Source organism: Camelus dromedarius, chromosome 3, assembly GCF_036321535.1.
Source record: "Camelus dromedarius isolate mCamDro1 chromosome 3, mCamDro1.pat, whole genome shotgun sequence".
Classification (NCBI taxonomy): Eukaryota; Metazoa; Chordata; class Mammalia; order Artiodactyla; family Camelidae; genus Camelus; species Camelus dromedarius.
In genome coordinates this window covers 725405-746995 of record NC_087438.1, presented here as the reverse complement: position 1 = coordinate 746995, position 21591 = coordinate 725405, and the positions used below count along the sequence as shown (strand labels likewise).

At 63.0% G+C, this 21591-nt stretch overlaps 2 protein-coding genes across 6 annotated transcripts in view; one reads left to right on the top strand and one right to left on the bottom strand.

Moving 5' to 3' along the window:
• The first annotated feature begins 3828 nt into the window (after positions 1 to 3828).
• TERT (telomerase reverse transcriptase) overlaps positions 3829 to 21591 on the top strand; it is an 18893-nt gene continuing 1130 nt past the window's right edge. The window contains exons 1-15 of the mRNA XM_031442643.2: positions 3829 to 4047; positions 4138 to 5491; positions 8723 to 8918; positions 10139 to 10319; positions 11110 to 11289; positions 11944 to 12102; positions 13565 to 13660; positions 14157 to 14242; positions 14915 to 15028; positions 15436 to 15507; positions 16365 to 16553; positions 18140 to 18266; positions 18635 to 18696; positions 20557 to 20681; positions 21445 to 21582. Coding sequence (XP_031298503.2) covers positions 3829 to 4047; positions 4138 to 5491; positions 8723 to 8918; positions 10139 to 10319; positions 11110 to 11289; positions 11944 to 12102; positions 13565 to 13660; positions 14157 to 14242; positions 14915 to 15028; positions 15436 to 15507; positions 16365 to 16553; positions 18140 to 18266; positions 18635 to 18696; positions 20557 to 20681; positions 21445 to 21582 — 3298 coding nt within the window. The remainder of the gene's footprint in view (positions 4048 to 4137; positions 5492 to 8722; positions 8919 to 10138; positions 10320 to 11109; positions 11290 to 11943; positions 12103 to 13564; positions 13661 to 14156; positions 14243 to 14914; positions 15029 to 15435; positions 15508 to 16364; positions 16554 to 18139; positions 18267 to 18634; positions 18697 to 20556; positions 20682 to 21444; positions 21583 to 21591) is intronic.
• SLC6A18 (solute carrier family 6 member 18) overlaps positions 15307 to 21591 on the bottom strand; it is a 27230-nt gene continuing 20945 nt past the window's right edge. For 2 of the 5 annotated variants that reach the window (XM_064479221.1, XM_010995445.3), the window contains 4 exons: positions 20824 to 20958; positions 18173 to 20713; positions 16408 to 17650; positions 15307 to 15481 (listed from right to left, as the gene is read on the bottom strand). The gene's annotated coding sequence lies outside the window, so the exon portion shown is untranslated. Of the gene's footprint in view, positions 15546 to 16407; positions 17651 to 18172; positions 20714 to 20823; positions 20959 to 21591 lie in introns of all 5 variants that reach the window. The other 3 variants (XM_064479224.1, XM_064479230.1, XM_064479228.1) reach the window with 3 other exon arrangements.

Genomic DNA, 21591 nt, shown 5'->3' with positions numbered 1-21591 from the left:
CTCTGGTGCCAGGAGGAAGTCCAGTGCCTCTGACCCCTTTGCTTCTTCAGAAAATGCTTCCTAAACGCTGATCCCCAAGCCTGCCTCAGCGCTGTGCCTCCCTGTCTCTCAGTGACTACCGTGAAGGCCAGTGCCCCTTCCGTCAGTCACTTATCCCTTCTCAGAGCCAGTCCCACCTCAGCCGAGCGCAGGTCTTGGGGTGGCAGCCAGTGCCCAGATGCGTGTCCAGGCGCCTCCTCCCGGGCGTCTCTGGCCCTGCAGGAGTCAAGGCCTCTCAGGACCAGCAAGTTTCTCTCGTCTACACCCCCCTCTGTCAGAGCACCTGCAGCAAAAATCAGTGACACCACCAAATGCAGGCGAGGACTCGGAGAAACGGGGACTCTCCTAAGTTGCTGGTTGGAATGCAAGTTGGCGCAGCCCCTGCAGAACAGAAGACTAACAAGTGCCTAGGACATGACCCCTGGGCACGGACCCCAGGTTAGGGACACTCATGTAGTTACGAATACTGCTCACAAACTCCCAGTCAGCTGTCCAGCAGCTGCATCTGTCGTAGCTCCAACGAGGGAGAGACCCAGGGGCCCCTCAAGGAGCCACGGGGTAACGTAGCTGCACTCCCGCGCCTAGAATGCTGTCCTGAGATCCAAGGGACAGACGATGACACACAGCACAGGGTCACGGCGAGCAGGTGACAGATGACACACAGCACAGGGTCACAGCGAGCGGGGGACAGACGACGACACGCAGCGCAGGGCCACGGCGAGGGGAAAAACCAGTGTCAGAGCTCACCTGTGGTACTCTCCATCTTCGTAACTGTCTTGAAGGGACAGGGTTTCACCACAGAGCAGGCTCCTGGTCAGCAGGGTGGGGGGTGTGACGGGCACCACACAGGGCCTCCCAGAGATGGCAGGACAGTTGTGTATGCTGATGGCAGTGCTGGTCACACCAGCCTACACAGGCGACAGAATGCCATCAACCTCTACCCACAGGCTGCACCAGGGTCTGGCTCTGTCCACTGAGTCACGCGGGAGTGACCACCAGGGGCGCTGGGAAAGGGACCCGAGGGCAGAGCCGTTTCCCCTGAGCAGCTGCACTCTCTCTGCCGCCCTGAGTGTCGTGGTCAGAGTAATGCCTCAGGGGTGCCCCTTCCTGATCCTGGAACCTGGGAGCATGACCTCCCGGCACAAGGGACTTTGCAGATGAGAGATGATCCTGGGCAAGGTGGACCCTAAGTCAGTCGGAGGGCCCTTGTCAGGTCAGGGAGGGAGCAGTGGCAACAGAGCAGAGGTTAGTCAGAGAGCCTGGAGGGTCCTGGTAGGGCCCAAGGGCCATCTCTCTCTCTCTCTCCTCCCTGCCACTAGCGTCTGGCCCTCAGGCCCCAGCGCTGGGCTTGGGGGCACGTTGGGCTGTTTGTCTCTACCCCACTGTGGTCAGAAGTTTGCGTGTGTCCCATTGCGTTGCGCTGTTGGCAGCCAGTCTCACCAGCTGAGACTGGTTTGGGTCCTGGTGCCGTCTCGGGTCTTGGCTGCACATCAGAGGCACGGACGCCATGTCCCCAGGGTGCCCAGGTGGTGGAGCAGGCGTCGCACACCAGGGGTGCCGTCCGGTGGGCACGGGGGTGCCGGACCCTGCACTGCACTTGTCTCCACCCACACGCGGGGCCCTCCCGCACCGGCAGGACTGGGGCGCCCCCGAGGCCAGTGGCAGCGAACACAAGAAGCAACATGTGGCCCCACGAAGGACAGCCCTGCTCTCGAACCAACGGCTTAATCAGTAATTTAAACACCGGCCAGGCCCCAAGCCAGGCTCAACAGTCGGAGTCTGTGGAGTTCCTTTCTCCCTCCTTTGGGTACATTCACCCTCTTCGCCATCTGCTGTGGCTCCTCACCGACCAGGGACAGCGGCCCAGTGCCGTCTCTGCAGCCGGGCGGGGACAGCTCCAGGCCTGCAGACCAGCAGGCTCTGCACCTACTCCCGAGAGCAGCCCAGTGTCCAACCGCTGCGCACACGCTGTTGGACACCCCTCAGGGTCGGGGTGTGTGTCACTGGTTGGGGGGGCCTGCTAGTCCCTCCAGTGACAATCACACATCAGTAGTTGGCTCCTGGCACAGAATCCACTCTGTTGGGAAACTTCAGGCGTGAAGTGTGATGTCCATCCGTTGAATTCCAGAAGTTCCAGAGTTGGATTTTGCTGTATTTCATCGTTAGCCAACAGTAGGAACTGCTGCCTGGGAACATTTCCATATTTTATGATGCAGCGATTTAAAGCATCGCCAGCTTCCCAGAGACAGACTGACTGACGTGTAACGTGAAGAGAGGATGCGGAAGGTGAGACATTTCTGGTCGAGCTGGAAGAGGCTCCTCACCGCCAGCACAGCATTAGCCACACTCGTGTAAGGTTCGGTCTCTCTCTCTCTTTTTTTTTTTTTTTCACAATTAGGATTTCCATGCTGGTTTCTCTGGTTTCTTGCTGTTGGAAAAGACCAAATTTCCCAAAGCCACCCCAAATCCTCAAGTGGCAGAAAGAAGCAAGCCTCAGAGACCTCACGGTGCTCACCCAGTGGACTTCCAGGACAGGCAGCCCTAGTCCCGACTGTTAACAAGCCCAGCGGGCAGACCCGGAGCAAGCAGGTAAATGGGGAGCCCTGCCCAGCGGAGGGAGAGCAGAAGCCTGTGTAAATGCTCTGGCCATGATCAAACACCAATTCCAAAGTTTCAGCAGTTCGGTGTTTGCCAAATTCAGGTGCTTCATCCCCACAAGCCTCCAGAGACTTGCAAGTTTCCCGACTCCAAGGGATTCGAACCTGAACATCCTGCAGCTCTGGGTTTGGGTGAAAGCTCATTAGGTGAGTGCTCTGAACCATCTTGTGCATGTGACAGTCAAACTGCCCCCCGAATCTGGGGAGTGCCTCTGCCGCTGGCTGGAAGGCGAGGGCTTCTGGCTCTTCCTGGGGCTGCAAGCCTGTGGGAGGCCCTTGACCTGCAGTCACACCCTCCTCGGGTTCTGGTGTGAAGGGAGCCATGGGCAGGTGCCAGGAGCCTGCAGACAAAGCCCCCCAGGGATGGAGCCTGCAGGCAGTGCCCCCCAGAAACCGAGCCTGTGCCTCTGTCGCCTCCCCTTGCTTTGGCTGACCCACGGGCCGGGTGATTCAAAGGGAATAGATTTGGGGGTTTCTGTTTAAGGTGGGGACCACAGAAGCCAAAGAATCCTCAAAAAGAAGCTACAGACCGGGGTGGAGGAGACCAAGTCGGCTGCTGCTGCCCGCTGCCCGCTGCCCGCAGCCGCGCCGGGAGGAGCTCTGGGAGCAGCACCGCTGCCGGGCCTGACCGTCGAGGATGCGCCCGAGCCCTTGGTTTGTCCCGCCCACCTGGCCAGCGCGGTGGCATCCGTTCTCCTCTTTGCACATCACTATATGTCAGCTGTCCTGCTCCTTCCAAAGCCCCTGCTGGACCCCAGAGCATCCCTCAAGGGCCGGTCACGGCCACGTGATAAAGTGACAAACCAGAAGGACCCGCCCCCCAGGGGGCGCCGAACTCCGCCCTCAGGGACCCCACGTTATGGTCCCCTCCCTCAGGTACCACAGGGCCTCTCCTCTGTGCGACCCTCGCGCGACCCCTGAGCCTGGGAGGGGTCGCGGCGCGTGGGTGGAGAGGCGGCCCCGGGACAGCTGAGCGGTGGGGACAGGTCCTCGTGGTACCTGTGCAAACACCGGGCCTCACCCTCACCCGGAGGGCGGGTGAAGGGCGGGGCTGCCGGCCTCCCGCGACCCCGCCCCTTCCTCCTCCCGGCCCCGCCCCTTCCTCTGCGCAGACCCCCTCCTCTTGCCGGCCATGCCGCGCGCGCTGCAGTGCCGGGCGGTGCGCTCCCTGCTGCGGAGCCGCTACCGGCAGGTGCTGCCGCTGGCCACCTTCGTGCGGCGCCTGGGGCCCGAGGGCCGGCGGCTGGTGCGGCGCGGGGACCCGGCGGCCTTCCGCGCGCTGGTGGCCCAGTGCTTGGTGTGCGTGCCCTGGGACGCACAGCCGCCCCCCGCCGCCCCGTCCTTCCGCCAGGTGGGCTGTCCCCAGGGACCCAGGTCGGGGGTCAGAGGGTGGGGAACGATGTACCTCTGTTTCCAGCGACTCAGGACCCCTTCCACGCAGGTGTCCAGCCTGAAGGAGCTGGTGGCCCGGGTCGTGCAGAGGCTCTGTGAGCGCGGCGCGAGGAACGTGCTGGCTTTCGGCTTCGCGCTGCTGGACGGGGCCCGCGGCGGGCCGCCCGTGGCCTTCACGACCAGCGTGCGCAGCTACCTGCCCAACACGGTGACCGACACGCTGCGCGGCAGCGGCGCGTGGGGGCTGCTGCTGCGCCGCGTGGGCGACGACGTGCTCACCCACCTGCTGGCGCGCTGCGCGCTCTACTTGCTGGTGGCCCCGAGCTGCGCCTACCAGCTGTGCGGGCCGCCGCTCTATGACCTCTGCAGCGGCGCCGCGGCTCGGCCCGGACCCGCGGGCGGCCCCCAGGCAGGCCTCGGACCTACGCGCCAAGCCCGGAACGACGGGAACGCTGGGGGACCCTGGGGGCTGCCCGCCCCGGGCGTGAAGCGGCGTTGGGGCAGCGCAGAGGGTCGTCCGCCTCCAGCCAAGAGGCCCAGGCGCGCTTCGAGGCCAGAGCGAGGACCCAATGGGCAGGCGTCCGGGGCCCACCTGGGCAGGGCTACTGGACCTAGCGACAGCGACCCCCGCGCGGTAACAGAGACCAGAGCTGCCGCGGAAGCCGAGTCTCAGGAGGATGAGGTGCCCCGGACCCGTTGCCCCCTCCCGCTGGCGGGTGGCGATTGCGGTGCAGGCTTGGCATCCTGGCAGCAGTCACATCCCCAGGGCGTGCCCGGTCCCCGAGTGTGCGTGGAGACCAAGCACTTCCTGTACTGCCCGGGGAGCGAGGAACGGCTGCGCCGCTCGTTCCTGCTCTGCTCCCTGCCTCCCAGCTTGGCGGGGGCCCGGAAGCTCCTGGAGACCATCTTTCTGAGCTCGAAGCCCTGGCGGCCAGGGGCTCCCGGCAGGACGCGCCGCCTGCCCGCCCGCTACTGGCAGATGAGGCCCCTGTTCCGGGAGCTGCTTGAGAACCATGCGCGATGTCCCTACCAAGCACTGCTCAGGGCGCACTGCCCGCTGCGGACCGAGGCCACCTGGGCAGGGTCAGGCATCCCGGAGCGCAATGGGGTGGACACCTGCACCCTGGAGAGGCCCACGGCAGCCCCGGAGGGGCACACCGGCCCGCGGTGCCTGGTCCAGCTGCTCCGCCAGCACAGCAGCCCCTGGCAGGTGTACGCGCTCCTGCGAGCCTGTCTTCACAGGCTGGTGCCTGCTGGCCTCTGGGGCTCCAGGCACAACCAGCGCCGCTTTATGAGGAACGTTAAGAAGCTAGTCTCCCTGGGAAAGCACGCCAAGCTGTCGCTGCAGGAGCTGACGTGGAAGATGAAAGTGCAGGACTGCACCTGGCTGCGCAGGAGCCCAGGTGAGGAGCCCAGGTGAGAAGGTGCTGGCTGGCCCTGCAGGACCGGACCCCAGGACCTGGGACGCAACAGGGCCCTCTCCGCACCTCGCTCCAGCGCAGTGGGCTTCTTGGTGGCTGTTGGGTGGCTCCATCTGACTTCTCTGCTCCCGACCCACTCCCACCCAGTTTGCATGAATCTGCGGACCTTCGTGGACTTGGGCAGGTTCTGGGCGCTGGGTTGGGGGGCGGTGGCAGAGAGCAGGTGAGCAGGACTGTGACGACAGACAGAGGTGCCTGGAGCTCTCGTGAGCATGCCTGCAGGTTCCTCATTACCCCTTTCCTACTTGAAGCTTTATCACCTTGAAATGGTGCCCCACTGATAGAAATGGGTCCTGGGCCAAGAAGCCCCTTATCAGGGGGGTGGGAGGCAGGGCTCCTGGGTTCCCGACACATTTGGTCGGCGATATGCAGGTCCTAATGTGAGTTCTGACTGCATGTCTGCTAGGCCAGGGCCAGGCACACGGGAGGAGTGAAAAGACGATGTCCTTGAATGAGGCCCCAAGGTCACCGAGGGCAGAGAGGAGCAGCAGGACACCCCCCTTCCCTGTCTCAGGGAGGTGGGCAGCCCTGTGTGTCCCGGCAGGAGTTTCTGTGAAGCCAGGCCTGCGATGTCCCTCCCACTGTGGTTTTCTGGGCTTCATGTTGTGGTTCCTCTGGTCCAGCCGCCACTTGCCCCTCTCAGTCAGTGCCCTCCTTGTCAGACCGGAGCCAGGAAAGAAACGGACCATCCCCCTCCCTGCTCTCTGTGTGGTGGAGCGGCCGGAAGGACAGACCCCAGGTCGGGCCTCCCCCGAATCCCGAGCTTCCACTTCTTCAAGGAGGAGGTGACTGCAGAGCCTCTGTCAGAGTCCGACTTGCCCGCCCAGGATGCATGGGACAGTTTCCTGGGGTGGGGGCTTTGAAACGACCAGCCGCAGTCGCCAGGATCATGGTTTCGGTGGTCTCCGGTGGGCACTGGTGCACACTGTTTCCGGCTCCCCAGGACACCCCCAGGCCAGGTGATGTAGACAGCCGGGATGGCCTCCCGGCCACTCCGTCCACAGCACTGGGCTTCTTTGCCTCTGTTGAGCTGGGTTTGGCCATTGCCTTGCCCACCGCACTGCCTGTTGAAACTCGTCACCTCCCCGGTTCCCAGCGCCAGAGGCCAGCCCCCCAGGCTGTCCACATCTGCTGTCCGGTGTGGCCAGAGCTGTGACAAGAACGACTCCTGCTCGCTGCTTCGACCCGGGTCCCTGGACTGCGCTTGGCCTCTGGTCAGCCCGTCCCGTCCATGCACATCTGGCAGTGATGGCTTTTCCCGCCCTGTGGGTGGGGGCGTGCCCCTCCTGCGGAGCCCCTTGGACCATCGAGTGGCTCCCACGTCTCAGCAGGGCTGTCGGCTGAGGTCTGAAGTTCATCATCTCCCGCTTTCTGGGCCGCCCGCCATTCCTGCTCTGACTCCCAGTCCTGCGTCTGCCCCACAGTGCGTTCGTGTGATCTCTGTGCCCTGCTCGCTTCGGCTGCGCGTTTTGATATCAGCCGCTTTTCTGTGTTTTCTGTTCCTTCCGTGATTTCTCCTTTAATCCCGGAGCTATTTGGGCCGTTGTAAATCACCTTCAGCTGGTTTCTGACGTGGCCGGGTGGTGGTCCGCAGGCTTCCCTGAGCGCTGGAGGCCTGCTTGGCCTTGTGCGTGGGCGTTTGCGCTGCTGGTCAGGGTGTCAGGGGCCCGGGGATGGTGCCGTGTTCTCCACCAGGTGCTGCACAAAACTTGTGTATCCTGCCAGGGGCCACAATGCCAAGGGTGGGCCTGCCCCTGGGGTGGGTGTGTCCACGTCTCGTCCTGGTAGGGTGCACGCTCTACAGTTTCTCTTCCTGGAAAGTGTCTAGTGACTCTTTTCACCTGAGTCTGTCTAACTGCTCACGGAGCCGCTGCCCTGGCCTCCTGTGGGTCAGCATTTACCTCTTGGGTCATGTTTCATCTTCTGGTTTTTGTCTGTACCCTTTATGTAGCCTCAAAGTTGAGGTGCCTTACCAAGAGCAGAGAGTTTTACATTTATTTTCAACTCAGCCTGACGGTCTTCACCACTTACCAGGTGTCATTTATTTTCACTGTTCCGTGATGATGGACAGGTTTCGATGCGCTTTCCATCTTCCCAGCGTGTCTGCTTTTCCGTGTCCATACTTCTGGCTTCCTGATGGATTGTGTGCGTTTTCTCACTGTGCGTGTTGGCTCTGCCCCGGGGCGGTTAGGTGCACACTCTCCGTTTCTCCTCCCTTGGTGATTACCATCTGAAGCATGGTAATCTGGGTGCCAGGGTCGGGTCACCACCCACTAACACCGTTGTGTCCACGTTAGACGCTGCTGTTGCTGCTTCTCCGGTCGAAGCTTATTTAGCTTTATCCCCTCGTCTCTTCTCTTTGTCCGCCATCTGTTTCCTGTCCCAGACCTGCCTCTGGGCCCCTTTCTTTTCCTTTGTTTCTTTCATGTCTATTACTGGTGGAAAAACCTTAACTCTGTGCTGAGGCTCTGGGGAAACCCGTGCACCTCTGCTCATGACGTTTCCAAGTGCACAGGATAAAACGCAGAGGACCGGGTGTTGGGAGGGTGTAGCTCAGTGGTAGAGTGCGTGCTTAGCGTGCAAGAGGCCCTGCGTTCAGTCCCCGGTACCTCCATTAAATAAATAAATAAACCTAATTACTACTCCCCGAAAAAATAAACGAAACAAAAGCACAGAGATCTACCAGGGCTGGTGGTCATCTTGGCCCATGGTGCGTGTTCAGAACCCCTAGGCGTCTGACATCCCTGAGCTGGTGTGTGACCCCCCCCCCACACCATTGTCTAGCCTGGAAAGCCCCAGGCATTTCTGGGTCCTGCTGGTCAGTGTCAGGGCCGGAGCCCCACCTGCGTGTAAACCAGGACAAGTGCTGAATCTCCACGGCATCGCTGCCCAGGAGTAGAACTAGAGTCACGATGTCGTTTAAGTCTTCCAGCAGCCGTGACAAGAAAGGAACAAAGGTGAAACTAACGTATCACAGCCCAGGGACCAGTATCGGCACTTTAGCGCATAACTGGGCGGAGCTCGCTGCCGCAATCCCAGGTTCTTCCTCTGCCGAGTCTCTGAGACCCGTGTGTGTGCAGGCCGCGTGTACGCGCATCTCAGTCCAGGCCTGCCTGGCCAGCACAGATGGGGTGAGCAGGCCTGTCTCCCCAGGAGCTGGCTGCGTCCCGGCTGAGGAGCACCGTCTGAGAGAGGCCGTCCTGGCCAAGTTCCTGTGCTGGTTGATGGGCACATATGTGGTCGAGCTGCTCAGGGCGTTCTTTTATGTCACGGAGACCACGTTTCAGAAGAACCGGCTCTTCTTCTTCCGGAAGAGCGTCTGGACCCAGCTGCAAAGCATCGGCATCAGGTAGGGTGGCCCTCGGGTGTCACGCGATCTCTGCTTCCCACCTGTGCAGACGTCAGTAAGCTGAGTGCCGACTCCTACTCCCAGCCCCCGCCGGGCTCCCCGTGGCTCTGGCTGCACCAGGGGCGTGTGAGCCGGGGTCCTGCACTCGGCATGGACCCCTGCAGCCCCCCTCTTCTTACCCGTAAAGCCCAGGGTTTGAACGAGAGGGTCTGAAGGGGCTGGGCAGGGGGTGCGGTTTGACTGATGGAAACAGCACGGGCGGACCGCTCACTGCTCTCTACTCGTGGGCCCAGGGCGGTTTCACTCCGCAGAGCAAGTGTGACTGCGTGACAGGTGCTGCGGGAATTACCCGGGACCGAGTCCCCGAGCAGCGGCACTTCCAGAGGCTGCCTGCCTCACGGTGACCACTGGCTTTGTCTCCATTGCTCAGTGGCTGTTTTATGTCCCTTTTAAAGGATTGGGCGGATGTGAGCTGCATTGGGATTCAATCAGGATCATGTGACAGCCTCAAAGACATGGGCTGAGCTTGGCCGAGGTGCCCAGCATCAGAGGGCGCAGCTGTGCGCTCGGGCCAGACCCGTGCCCTGAGTCAAGACGTCCGCGGAGGGAGCCGGGCTGGGCCTTGGGCCACATGGGGGTGTCCGGCATCCAGGAGAGGCTTGGAGGCCTTTGTCAGGGCCTGAGCTCATGCACGGTGCACCTTATTTAAAGTATTTCACGGCCAGTGGTCCCAAGCGGCCTCTAGGTTCATCTTGCGGGGACCGTGGGGACGTCCTCTGCCGGTGGGCCTTCGCGTTCCATGATGTGCTCTGCTTGTGAGCCACCCTTCACCCCGGGGCCCCCAGTCCAGGGAGCGTTCTCGCCCCAGCGGCCAGGAGGTGGGGGGCACCTAGCCCCTCCTTGTGGGTGGCTTTCGGGTAAAGGCCGAAGGGAGCTGGCAGGTCCACAGGGACTGCTCCGAGCACCCGCTGCTCGTTCTGTGTGGAGGAAGGCGGAGTCTCTGGCCCAAGGGTCCCATCCGGCCCCAGCCTGCACTACCCAGGGCTCTGTCCAGAGGAGCTGGGTGTCCTGGCCCCGCCGTGGAGGGGCCTCCAGCAGGCACCTAGCTGCACCGCTGCATCCAGGTGCTGGGCACTGGGCACCGGGCTCTGCCGACCGCACGGGCACCAGGGTCTGCCGGGCTTACCCGCCCTGGCTCCCTGCGGGCCTTTCTGTTCCAGACAACACTTAGATCGCGTGCGGCTTCGAGAACTGTCGGAAGCCGAGGTCAAGCGACACCAGGAGGCCAGGCACGCTCTGCTGACATCCAGACTCCGCTTCCTCCCCAAGCCCAGCGGGCTGCGGCCAATTGTGAACATGGACTACGTCGCGGGAGCCAGGACCGCCCCCCGGGACAAGAAGGTCACCGCTTGTGTCACTTGGAAGCAAAATGCTTTTAAACCCAGGATCTGGCATTGGTGCCGTCAGGATCCACCCCGAGGAGGCCGGCGGCCATGAGGAGGCCAGCGCCTGCCGCATCTCGGGCCATGGAGGGGCGGGATTCCCCGGTCCCGAGAGGCGCTCCTGGAAAGGCCAGCCCTTCAAGGTGCTGGACAGGCTCCAGGAGCCCACAGGGATGTCATGACACGGCCCCCGTGCGCCAGCTCCTGGAGTCCTGCGGTGGGGGACCGTGTGCTCTCTTGGATCCAGGGGCAAGAGGAACCACGTGATGAGCTGTCACCCGCCCTCTGGGGTCCCGAGGACCCTGTAGGACCTCACCCCCGGGGTTAGCCTCCGTGACTCCTCCCCCCCACCGCGGCGCCATGTGTCACCCCTTCCGAGTGCCCCCTATGGTATTTGGGGTTGATTTTGTCATTAGTGGAAGGAAAAGCTGTCGATATTGACAGAGGTTTTGGTTTTGAGCACAGATGAACTCCTCACTTGGTGGGGGGGCCCTGGGGGGCAGCGTCCCTTCCTGCTGGGTGGGGCCCAGGTAGAGGGGATCAGCAGTGTAGCTGGCTGCATTTTTCCATACGTGTCCAGGATCCCACGACGGGTCCCTGGGGAGACCCTGGGGGTGGGGGTGGGCAGGGGAGGCCACAGGGGACACCGAATGGGATCAGCCTCTCTCGTCCCTGGGGCGGTCTGACCCTGGGTCCCATTTGGCTGGGGCCCCTCTGATGACACTGGCCTTCCTGGGCTGGGCCTGCAGGTCCAGCACCTCTCCTCCCGGGTCAAGACCCTGTTTGCTGTTCTGAACTATGAGCGGACGCGGCGCCCGGGCCTCCTGGGGGCCTCCGTGCTGGGCGTGGACGACGTCTACAGGGCCTGGCGAGCCTTCGTGCTGCCCCTGAGGGCCCGGCACCCAGCACCCCCTCTGTACTTCGTCAAGGTGAGGGCCGGGCCTCACCCCCGACACCTGTCAAGGGAGATGGCCAGGCCTCGGGGGCCTGTGGGAGCTGCCCCTGCGGGTGGCCTGCCCCTGTCTAGGGGCATGGCCGGCCTTCTGCAGGTCCTGTTTGCCCGGATAGGGTGCCCCTGGTGCAGCCACATCCTTATCCCACAAATGTTCCTGTGAGCAGGAAGTCAGGGGACCCCGTCTGCATGCGGGGGTGCCCAGCTCCCAAGGGCAGAAGCTCTGTGCCTTCCCTGCTGGAGTTGACTCCGTTACTGCACCCCAGCTCCACGGGGGCTCCTGCCCTCAGGGTCCCCTTCACAGAAGGAAGCCCACCTGCTCGGATCCCGGCACTGGGCCCCGAGAGCCCTGGCCATCTGCCAGCATCTCCTGGTCACCAGCCTGCAGCCCAGAGAGGGCGCAGACCCGATCTGGGGGTGCTCGGAGTCTGGGGGAGTTGAGGTGCCTCCATGAGAGCCCCACGGAGGGTGGGTGTGTGGCGAGGATGGGATGGTGGGGGCTTCAGGGTCTCCCCTGTCCTCCCTTGTCTGATTCCTCACAGGGTTTGCTAAAGCCAGGTCAGAACTAGCAGGACCTGGGAACTCAGGGGCCAAGGTGAGCATGTAATCAGGCTCCTCCGCTCCCACGTAGGTGGACGTGACGGGGGCGTACGACGCCCTCCCTCAGGACAGGCTGGTGGAGGTGATCGCCAAAGTGATCCGGCCCCAGGAGAGCACGTACTGCGTGCGCCGATATGCTGTGGTCCAGAGGGCCACCCGCGGACACGTCCGGAAGTCCTTCAAGAGACACGTGAGGCCCGCAGGGCGCGTGTTCAGAGGCAGGGTGTGCGCTCCGTGGTGGGGCGCGCGGTCTGTGGGGCTGTGAGCCCCGCAGTGGGGCGTGCCGTCTGCGGTGGGGGCCTCCAGGTCATCGTCCTCACTCTTGTTCGTGTTGCTGGCGGGTCTCCTGCTGCTGCACCTTCACAGCTGAGGCCCCCGCTGCACACCAGCCTTGCCGAGAGGTGGGACGCTGATGGAGCAGGGCCGTGCGTGTGCGCCTGTGGTGTCCCCGAGGCCTCCCCCAGGAGCCCGTGCCTGGCCCGTGGCCTCGGGGAGGGGCCACCTGTGCTCTGGGAGGGGAGGGGCCAGAGAGTGCGTCACCAGCACTCCTGACCTCGCTTGCTGTCCCTGCCCGCACAGTGGGGTGGGGGCCCAAGGGCACCCCCTCAGTGGCCAGGGTCCTCAGGCCTCAACAGAGCTGGAGAAGGCTAAGGGGCTCATGCCCTGGGCCGCCAGCATGTGGGGTTTCCTGCTGCTCGTGGTGAGGGCACTCAGCCTCTACCCCCAGAGCAGCACACATCCACCTGTCTCCCAGTCACTGAAGGGCACCTCTGTTTCTGATTGTGAAATCCATTTATTGAATTCTTGGGTTCCACCAGCCTATTTTTCAGCTCTAGAAATCCCATGTGGATTTTCTCACATTCCAGATTTTTGGTGACATTCTCCAACTTTTCCTTTGCTTCGGTAGCAGTGTTACCTTTATTAATTTTATTTGTTTTAACTGGAGTACAGTCAGTTACAGTGTGTCAGTTTCTGGTGTACAGCACGGTGTCCCAGTCACGCAGATACAGATGTATTTTTGTTTTCATATTTCTTTTCATTAAAGATTGTTACAAGACACTGAATATAGTTTCCTGTGCTGTACAGGAGAAATTTGTTTTTTATCTATTTTTATCTATAGCAGTTAAAATTTGCAAATCTCAAACACCCAAATTTATCCCTTCCCACCCCCTTCCCCCCAGTAACCCTAAGAGTGTTTGCTGCGTCTGTGAGTCTGCTTTGGTTTTGTAGAGGAGTTCAAGAAATCAGGTTTTCCTGCAGCCCTTTCCCTGCAGCCCCTCCTCCCAGGGCTGCCCCTCAGTCCGAGCTGCTTAGTGGCCCTGAACCCTGACGTCTTCAACCTCGTAGCTCCCACTTTGTGCTCGAACTCCACCTCCCACCATGGATACAGACCTCAGGGAGAAGTGGGGGCGAAGGTGGGGTGCCCCACAAGGACTGGGACCCCAGTCTGCCTGCGTCCTGCCTTTCGAGCCCCCCAAGCAGCCTTGCTCTGTGTTTCATCAGCGGTCATAGCGGCTGTGGTGGGTGGGGAGAGGAGCTGACCGCAGAAGCTGCGTGTCAGGACCTCCTGGGCTCTGTCCCCATCCTGAGAGTCCCTGTGACATCAGGGCTCCAGGAGGTGTCCACCCACCTCACACCGTCCTCACCAGCAGGTTTCCACCCTTGCGGACCTCCAGCCGTACATGAGACAGTTTGTGGAGCATCTGCAGGCCACCAGCTCGCTGAGGGACGCCGTGGTCATCGAGCAGGTCAGTGTGGGCACCCAGCTCACCACTGGGTCAGGGACGAGGGAGCTGTGGACGCCCTCCCTGGCAGGCAGAGACTTGCTTCCACCTTTGGCCACGTTTCTGCCGCCTCACTGAGCCCTCTGCGGCTACCCGTGGCCCTTCCTGATTCACTGCATATCTTATCTCTCTGATTTGACCTTGAGGCCAAGAGAAGAGGAACCCCTTCCTTTAGGACAAGCCAGGTTTTCCCTGTAGACCCTCCTCCAGCTGCCCATGGGGGCCCACGCTTTCTCCCCCGTGAGCAGAGTGTCCCCGGCGGGTCCGCCAGGTGTCAGCCTGGGAGGATCCCTGCTTCATGCAGGATGGTTTCAGGGTGACCCTGCCACCAAGTGAGGCGCTAAGACCCCAGACGTCTTTCCTTCGGTTCCCGGGGCCCCACCATATGCTGCCCGGCCAGCCCAGAGTGGCGTCCAGGGGGCATCCTCACCGCCCGTGGCCATGCTCCCGTCTCTTCCAGAGCTACTGTCTGAATGAGACCGGCTGCAGCCTCTTCGAGTCCTTCCTGCGCCTGGTGCACAACCATGTCATGAGGATTGGGGGCAGGTGGGTGCCATCCTCTGCCTCCCCGACTTCACAGGCCGCACAGGTGCTGCGGCTGCTCGGCCCATGTGGCGGAGTGAGGCTCCTGGCAGACAGTTGTTTAAATGTGTGTGAAGCCAGACCTGCCTGGGCAGGCGCTGTGTGAGACCCCCATGTGCTTTTGTGGAGGGCGGTGGTCCTGGGGCTCCAGACTCATGGCCACGGCCTTTGGAGGTCAGCCTGGACCGTGAAGCCTTCTTGGGGCTCGTTAACCGTGTGCTGAGGTTGGGAAACCTTCTGGTTAGAAGACCTTCTGAGTCATTATGACGCTCACCCAGAGGTTGTTACACTGCGGTGTAAACCCATGCCGACATCCTGGGGGAGGCACGCATGCCAAGCGCACAGCAGGGCAAGTTTCGACCAAAGAAACGTACCCGCACATGCATATAAATGGCACCAGCTGGGAGGTGACTCTCCCCAAGAAAGGCCATGCCTGAGACCCCAGACGCCCTCAGGGGCCCCACCTGCTGTGATGTGTGTGGAGGAAGTTGTTCACATGTGGCCAGGCGTGTGGCAGGGCTTCGTGGGGAGTGTGACACGCCTTGAGCCCCATCCCCCAAGGTGGATGTGGCATATGTGTGTGCGCACACGTATTGCCGTGGCTGGCCCCCCTTCTAACCACATCCTGCCCCCCAGGTCCTACGTCCAGTGTCAGGGGGTCCCCCAGGGCTCCGTGCTGTCCACCCTGCTCTGCAGCCTGTGCTATGGAGACATGGAGGACAAGGTCTTCCCCGGAGTGCAGCAGGATGGGTAGGACCCCTCTGTCCTCTGTGGGCATCGCTTTGCTTTGGCCTGTTTGCATTTCTCGTCCTGGGTGGAGACAGGGCCACACCCTTTCCCCCTGCAACGTCACCTGGGAGGCATTAGCAGAGCGTGGGATGGCACGTGGCTCACGGTGTGGCCGGGGCCCAGGGGCAGTTCCACAGGCATCCACCCGGCACCAAGACTGTGCCCTCCTGGCCCGACTACAGGCCTCCTTCCCCGGCTGATGCCAAATCCCACAAACACGTAAGTCTCTTGCTCAGATCCTTGGGAGAAGATCGCTTTATTCACGCCCGCGGGAACTCAGATGTTACGTTTTCGACCTTCAGCGCCCCAGGAGGACGTTGTGCTCGGGGTGTAAAAGGCAGCGCTCTCCATTTTCTCTCCTTGTCCAGGGTCCTCCTGCGCTTGGTGGACGACTTCCTGCTGGTCACACCCCACCTGACGCGTGCGAAGGCTTTTCTCAGGTAAGGGTCTGCACATGCGTGTGTCTCCACGGGCACTTCTGCGGACGTAACGCATGCACAGCAAGCAGTTCCCGTCCCACCCTGCAGAACCCTGCGCATCCCAGTGTCTCTGGCGAGTGTCACGTGGTGCAGTCCCACTGCTCTGAGAACGCGGGCGTGGCCGCCGGGACACAGGAACCACCGAGAGTGGGACTGAGCCCATGGGGCCTCCGTGCGTGCGGCACCCTGGCAGAGGCTGGAGCATCAGCAGCTCCTCCTGGAGGCTGAGCCCTGCACAGCATGGGGTGCGGAGGAGAGGCCCTGAGGCCTCCCCTGCAGAAGAGGGTGCCGTGAGGGGAGAGAGAATCCAGACTTGCCCGGGGACGATGTTGCAAGTTCTGGGGGTCGCCTAGGGGTCGGTGCCCAAGTCAACTTGGCCCCCAGGGCCCTCGCCTTTGGGCTGTGGCCCTAGAGCCCTGTCCCCCTCTGGGCAGCCCCAGGAATCTGGGGGCTTGTTCCAGCGTGTGGTTTCCAAGGAAGAAGAAAGTTGCAAAGCTGAGCCCTCACAGTGTCCCTGCCTCTGGTCACTGGCCTGCCTTTGGGGAAGCCCATCGGCCAGCACCCACACGCCCGGCTTCCGCCCCGCCGCTGCTTCTGCCCTTCCCCGGCCCGGCCAGCCTGGTCTCTGTTTATTAGCACTGGTCGCCTAGAAGCCTGAGGCCAGAGCAGGGCTGTGTCCGGCCTTCCTCGGGGGCCTGCCCAGTCCCAGCCCTCGGCCCCCGCTGCCTCTCGGGGTCTTAAGTGGTGTTGACCAGTGCTTCCCAGACCCGCCCGGGTGGCCCTCTCTGCCCAGTGGCTGACCGGCCCCTCCACTTCAGCACCCTGGTCAGAGGCGTGCCCGAGTACGGCTGCCTGGCGAACCTGCGCAAGACGGTGGTGAACTTCCCCGTGGAAGACGGCGCCCTGGGCGGCCAGGCCCCCCTCCAGCTGCCGGCACACTGCCTGTTCCCCTGGTGCGGCTTGCTGCTGGACACCCAGACCCTGGAGGTGCGCAGTGACTACTCCAGGTGAGAGCTGGCCGGCAACTCGCTCAGGCTGCCCTCTCCTGAGTGAAGGTGCTGCCACCTGGAGAGATCAGAGGTCAGAGAGCCGTCTCCCCATCCGGGGGGTGGGGGGACGTGCTCACGGGGGGCACAGTTTTCTGGGCCGTTTTTGGTAAAAGAACAACCGTGCAGCAGATTCCGGGACCCTGGCGTGTTCTGCAGGGAAGCGTGCAGATCTAACGAGATTTCGGGACCTGCCAGACGCAGGTCTCTTTAGGGCCAGGCACATGCGTTAGCACACATCTTGGTCTCCCTGGACGTCAGGGTTTGCGGTCGCCTTGGGTCCATCGGGGCGCAGGGCTGCAGCATGTGGGGCCTGCTCTGTGTGCGGTGCCGTGGGTGCCAGCCTCTGCCGCTCAGGCTGCCATCAAAGTACCACAGACGGGCCTGACCCCTCGGTCCAGAGCTGGAAGCTGAGGTCCAGGTGCTGCAGGCCCGTCTCCCCCCCCCCCCCCCGAGGCCTCGCATGGTCGTCCCTGTGTCCAGGCAGTGTCGCTCTCTTCTTCAGCCCCCGCCCCGCTGGGTTAGGGCCCGCCTTCCTGGTCTCAGTTCATCTTCCTCACTGCCTTCAAGGACTTGTCCCCAAACGGCCCTGGCGGTCAGGGCTTCAACACGTGAATTCAGGGGGCACGGCTAAAATGTTCACACGGTTCCCAATAATTCCATTTCTGGAAATCTTCCCCAGAATGGAAATGAGAGACGTCACCCGAGGTTTTATTTGACCGTCTTTAAGTGCTTGGGGGGCAGATGAAGTGGCCTTGGTAAAGGCTCAGTGGGTGCCGTGTCACCAAGGGGAAACCTCAATCTGCCGTTAAAATTGTTTTCAAAGTGCGACTAAGGGAATGGGAAGTGTACATCAAGTGTGAGTGTGGAAGCTGGGGCGAGAGGGCCCGTCCTGGGGTGTGGGCCGCGTCACGTGACATCACACTCGGGGGTGGGAGGCACAGGACCCCGCGGGCACAGCGGGGCTGACGAGGCCCCTTCCCTTGACACTTCGGGCCCATCATGTGACTGCGCCGGTCGCTTGGTCCTGCGTCAAGGATGTTGGGGGCGACCTCCTCCTGGGAGAAGCCACAGGCTTGTGGGGCCCACGTGCAGGCACCTGGCTGGGGGCTGCCAACCCCCTCATTTCCCCAGAGCTGCCTGCCCACACAGGTGACTCCGGGGAGGTGCTGGGCCCACTGTGGGCCTGAGTGACCAGTGCTCTGGAGTGAAAAGTGCACAGGCCATATGGGGCCTCATGTCTGTCCCTCGGGAAGGAACGTGCAAAATGACCCAAGGTTTGGATCCAGTGATACAAACAAGGCCTGGAAGGACTTGTGTCCAGGAGGCCAGGCCGAGGCCGTGCCGCACCATGAGCCAGTGTCTGTGGACACCCATGCAGGCCGGGGCCCAGGGGGCAGCAGGTGGGGCCGGTCTGGGCCCAGCTCCACGTGAGTACAGGCCAGGCACTGGGGTGGATCAGAGCCGCATGTGACAAGGTGGGGCGTGCGTGTCTGGCAGCGTGAGGGGGACGTGTGTGTCACACGGGACCCCACCCTGTCCCTCAGTTACGCCCGGACCTCGATCAGAGCGAGTCTCACCTTCAACCAGGGCTTCAAGGCTGGAAGGAACATGCGCCGCAAACTCTTCGCGGTCTTGCGGCTGAAGTGCCACGGCCTCTTTCTGGACCTGCAGGTGCGTGGGCTGCGGGCGGCGGCCGGCGGCCGGGGCTTCAGAGCGAGGGCTCTGGCATCAGGCCCCCGTGGGCCCCTGTGCTTTTTAGATCCTGGGTGTGCGTGTGCGTGTGCACGTGCGTGTGTGGAGGCCCCTGCCCTCACCCGCTGAGTGGCCGCCGCGCCCCCGCGCCCTGGCTCCTCGCAGGGTGCGGGCCGAGGTTGTGGTCCGGCCGGGCTGGGCTCGCACCTCCTTGTCCTTCCCGCCCATCATCCTGCCGGCGGCCCCACAGAGTCCTGACCCCGTGGCCGGTGCGGGGAAATAAAGCAAAAGGTAGAAACTCAAGTCCCAGGGGTATTGCCAGCGTTTCTCTTTCCTCGTGACTCCAGGTGAACAGTCTCCAGACAGTTTTCACAAACGTTTACAAGATATTCCTGCTGCAGGCATACAGGTGGGTCCCTGGCGGGGCGAGGGCGCTCTCTGGGTCTGTGAGGACGGACGCAGCACCCACCTGAGCAGCAGGTACCGCCTGTCCGCCTGTGTCCCCGTCTGCTCGGGAGGCGCTGCTCCCGGCACCAGGCAGCGGTGGAGGCCAGCGTGGCCAGGGTGTCCCGTGTCCCCCTGTGCTAGCTGCCCTGTGGTGAGAGGGGCAGGGGAGGGGCTGCAGAGTTGGAGGAAGGCGGCCACGGGGCAGGGGTGGGTCCGGAGAGCAGAGGGCCGTGGCCCCAAACCCTCAAGAGCAGCTCCAGGCCAGCCCAGCCCAGCCTTGCTTCCAGGACGCTCCCTGCCCCCCGGGGGCTCTGCAGCCCCCGGCCGGGAAGTAGGGGATGGGCTGGTGATCATGGGCCATTGGCGCTTGTGTTCCCACATGTCCACCTCGGGAAGGCGGACGCTGTCCTTCACTGACCGGTCCTCTTGCCCGCAGCCTCACTCTCGGTGGTTTCGGGGGGAGCCCTGCCTGGGCAACTCAGGGAGGCAGCTGACTTCCCACGGCCCCATCAGGGGGCAGCGCTGTGGGCGAGGGGACAGTGAGCGAGGGGAGAGCTGTCTCCCGGCTAATGGGGAGCTGGGCGACCACTGAGAGCCCGCGAGGGACGGTTATCCAGGGCCGTGCGGTCGTTGCAGGGTCTGGATGGGCTCGGGGGGGAGTTCCTGCTGAAAAGTCCCGCTAGGAAGACCGCTTCTAACTCAGGGGCCTGGGCTCTGTTTTGGTGATGAGGCCGTGCGTGCGCCTTTGGTGCCCCTCAGCGCCCTGACCACCCTCCTGCACCTCCCAAGGCGCCCCTGTGCTCTTTGCCAGCTGCCTCTGCCCCCTCGGGACAGGTGCTCACGCCCCTGCCATGCCAGCTGCAGGGCGCGGGTCACAGTGACCCCCGCGCACCCGCACACCTCCGGGGGTGTGAGAAGAGCAAGGGTGGGGACCCTGCTCCAGGATCCCCGCGGTCTCACTCTGTATCCCCACCTTGGACCCTGTGCTCTGTGGGGAGCTGGCCCCAGACCCCTGCTCTCCAGGGAACATTGTAGACACCTGAGCTCAGGGGAGGCCACCCTCAGGTGGCCCTGTGCACCTCTGTCCAGGTGGTGACGTGCACCCGGGACAGTGACCGTGCAGAGCCACCAGCACCCCACCCGCTGCATCAAGGATGTCATCTGCTTCCACACGCGGGTGGTGCGCACACAGGCAGACCCAGGAACCCCGCGCCTCCAAGGCAGGGTGGGGAGTGTAAAGCTGGACCATGCAAGTCACACCCACCAGAGCTGGGCAGGCGAGGTCATGGGGGTCACGTGGCACTCAGCAGACTGGAACCCACCAAACTCAGCTCCTCTCGGGGGAGATGGAAATCCCTGCTGGTGGAGGCCTCCCTACTCCACACGGAGCACCACCCCTCCCCCAGAGAGGGTCCTCTGCCTGCAGGACGAGCCCCTCCCAGGACAGCAGTGTGGCCTGACCCCGGCCCCGGCACACGATGTTCGCGAGTTTCCAGAACGGGCTCCCCTCTCTCGTAGGTGGGGATGGTTCCTCCCCACTCCACAGGGTTCTGGTGAGCTCTTGTGAGATCGGACGGCCAGGTCCACACCTGCACCTTATGGCAGAGAGGACCCCGGGGGTGAGACAGGGCACAGGCCCCCGAGAGGGTTGTCACATGGTCACGTGGGTACCTGCAGACACGTGCACACACACATGCTCATGTGTGCACATGCCGCACGTAGACACAAACACCTGACAGGCACGCACGAGCCCAGGTGCACACGGCACCCGCACGCCAGCGTGTTCCGACTGGACACTCCCTGAAGCGGCGCCGTCTCCTAGGTTCCACGCGTGCGTGCTGCAGCTGCCCTTTAATCAGCCGGTTAGGCGGAATCCCGCGTTCTTCCTCCGGGTGGTCTCCGACACCGCATCCCGCGCCTACTCCCTCTTGAAAGCCAGGAACTCAGGTGCGCCAGTGAACAGGGCAGGGAAGGTGGGTCTGGGGGTCGCCAGGGCGATGTGAAGGGAGGGTGCTCCCCACACACCCCGCTGCGTGCTATGTGCCCCGCGGTCACAGCAGCCCCCCCTCACTTGCTGCCCTCAGCTCACCTGCCCTCCGCTGCGTGACTGGAGGGAGCAGGACACTGGGAACCTGCTGGTGGTCCTTCCTGCTTCCCTGGCTCGCTCTGCCTGCTCCGGGCAGGGCCTGCTCCCCCGGCGCTCGGGGTGCTCGCACATCCAGGCCTGCGGTCGGGAGGAGGCCGGGTGTCGCCAGCTGCCCCTGGGCCACCGCTGCCCACCTCAGGGAGGAGCCCAGTGAGGGACGCCCCTGCCAGCCACACAGCCGTCTCTGCTTGGGGTGCAGCCTGCTTGGCGTCCTGCCCCCCTCCCCCCGCCCCAGAGTTCCCGTCAGAGCCCCTCCCACGGGCATTTCTGGTCCCTGTGAGATTTGGGCCGAATGTGTCTCCGAGGTCCTGGTTTAGCAGACTTCGCTTTTGTTACTTCTTTTTGTGAAGTTTCTTTGGAGCAGTTGACTGGAACATTTCAGTCATCAGAATCCCCTGGTGCCCGTGTAGGGGTGGCCCTGGAATTGAAGTCTCCTGTTTGCCCCCCACCCCATGTCCCCACTTCTGTGCCAAGCCTGGAGGGACCCCTTGGTCTCCCCTGGGAGGAGTACTGGGGTGGGGTGGGGGCCGGGCAGGGCCTCAGCCTCTCCACATGTCCCCTCAGGGACATCACTGGGGGCCCAGGGCGCCTCAGGCCCGTTTCCTTTGGAAGCTGCACAGTGGCTCTGCCTGCATGCCTTCCGGCTCAAGCTGGCTGGTCACCACATCACCTACAGCTGCCTGCTGGGGCCGCTCCGGGCAGGTGAGCGTG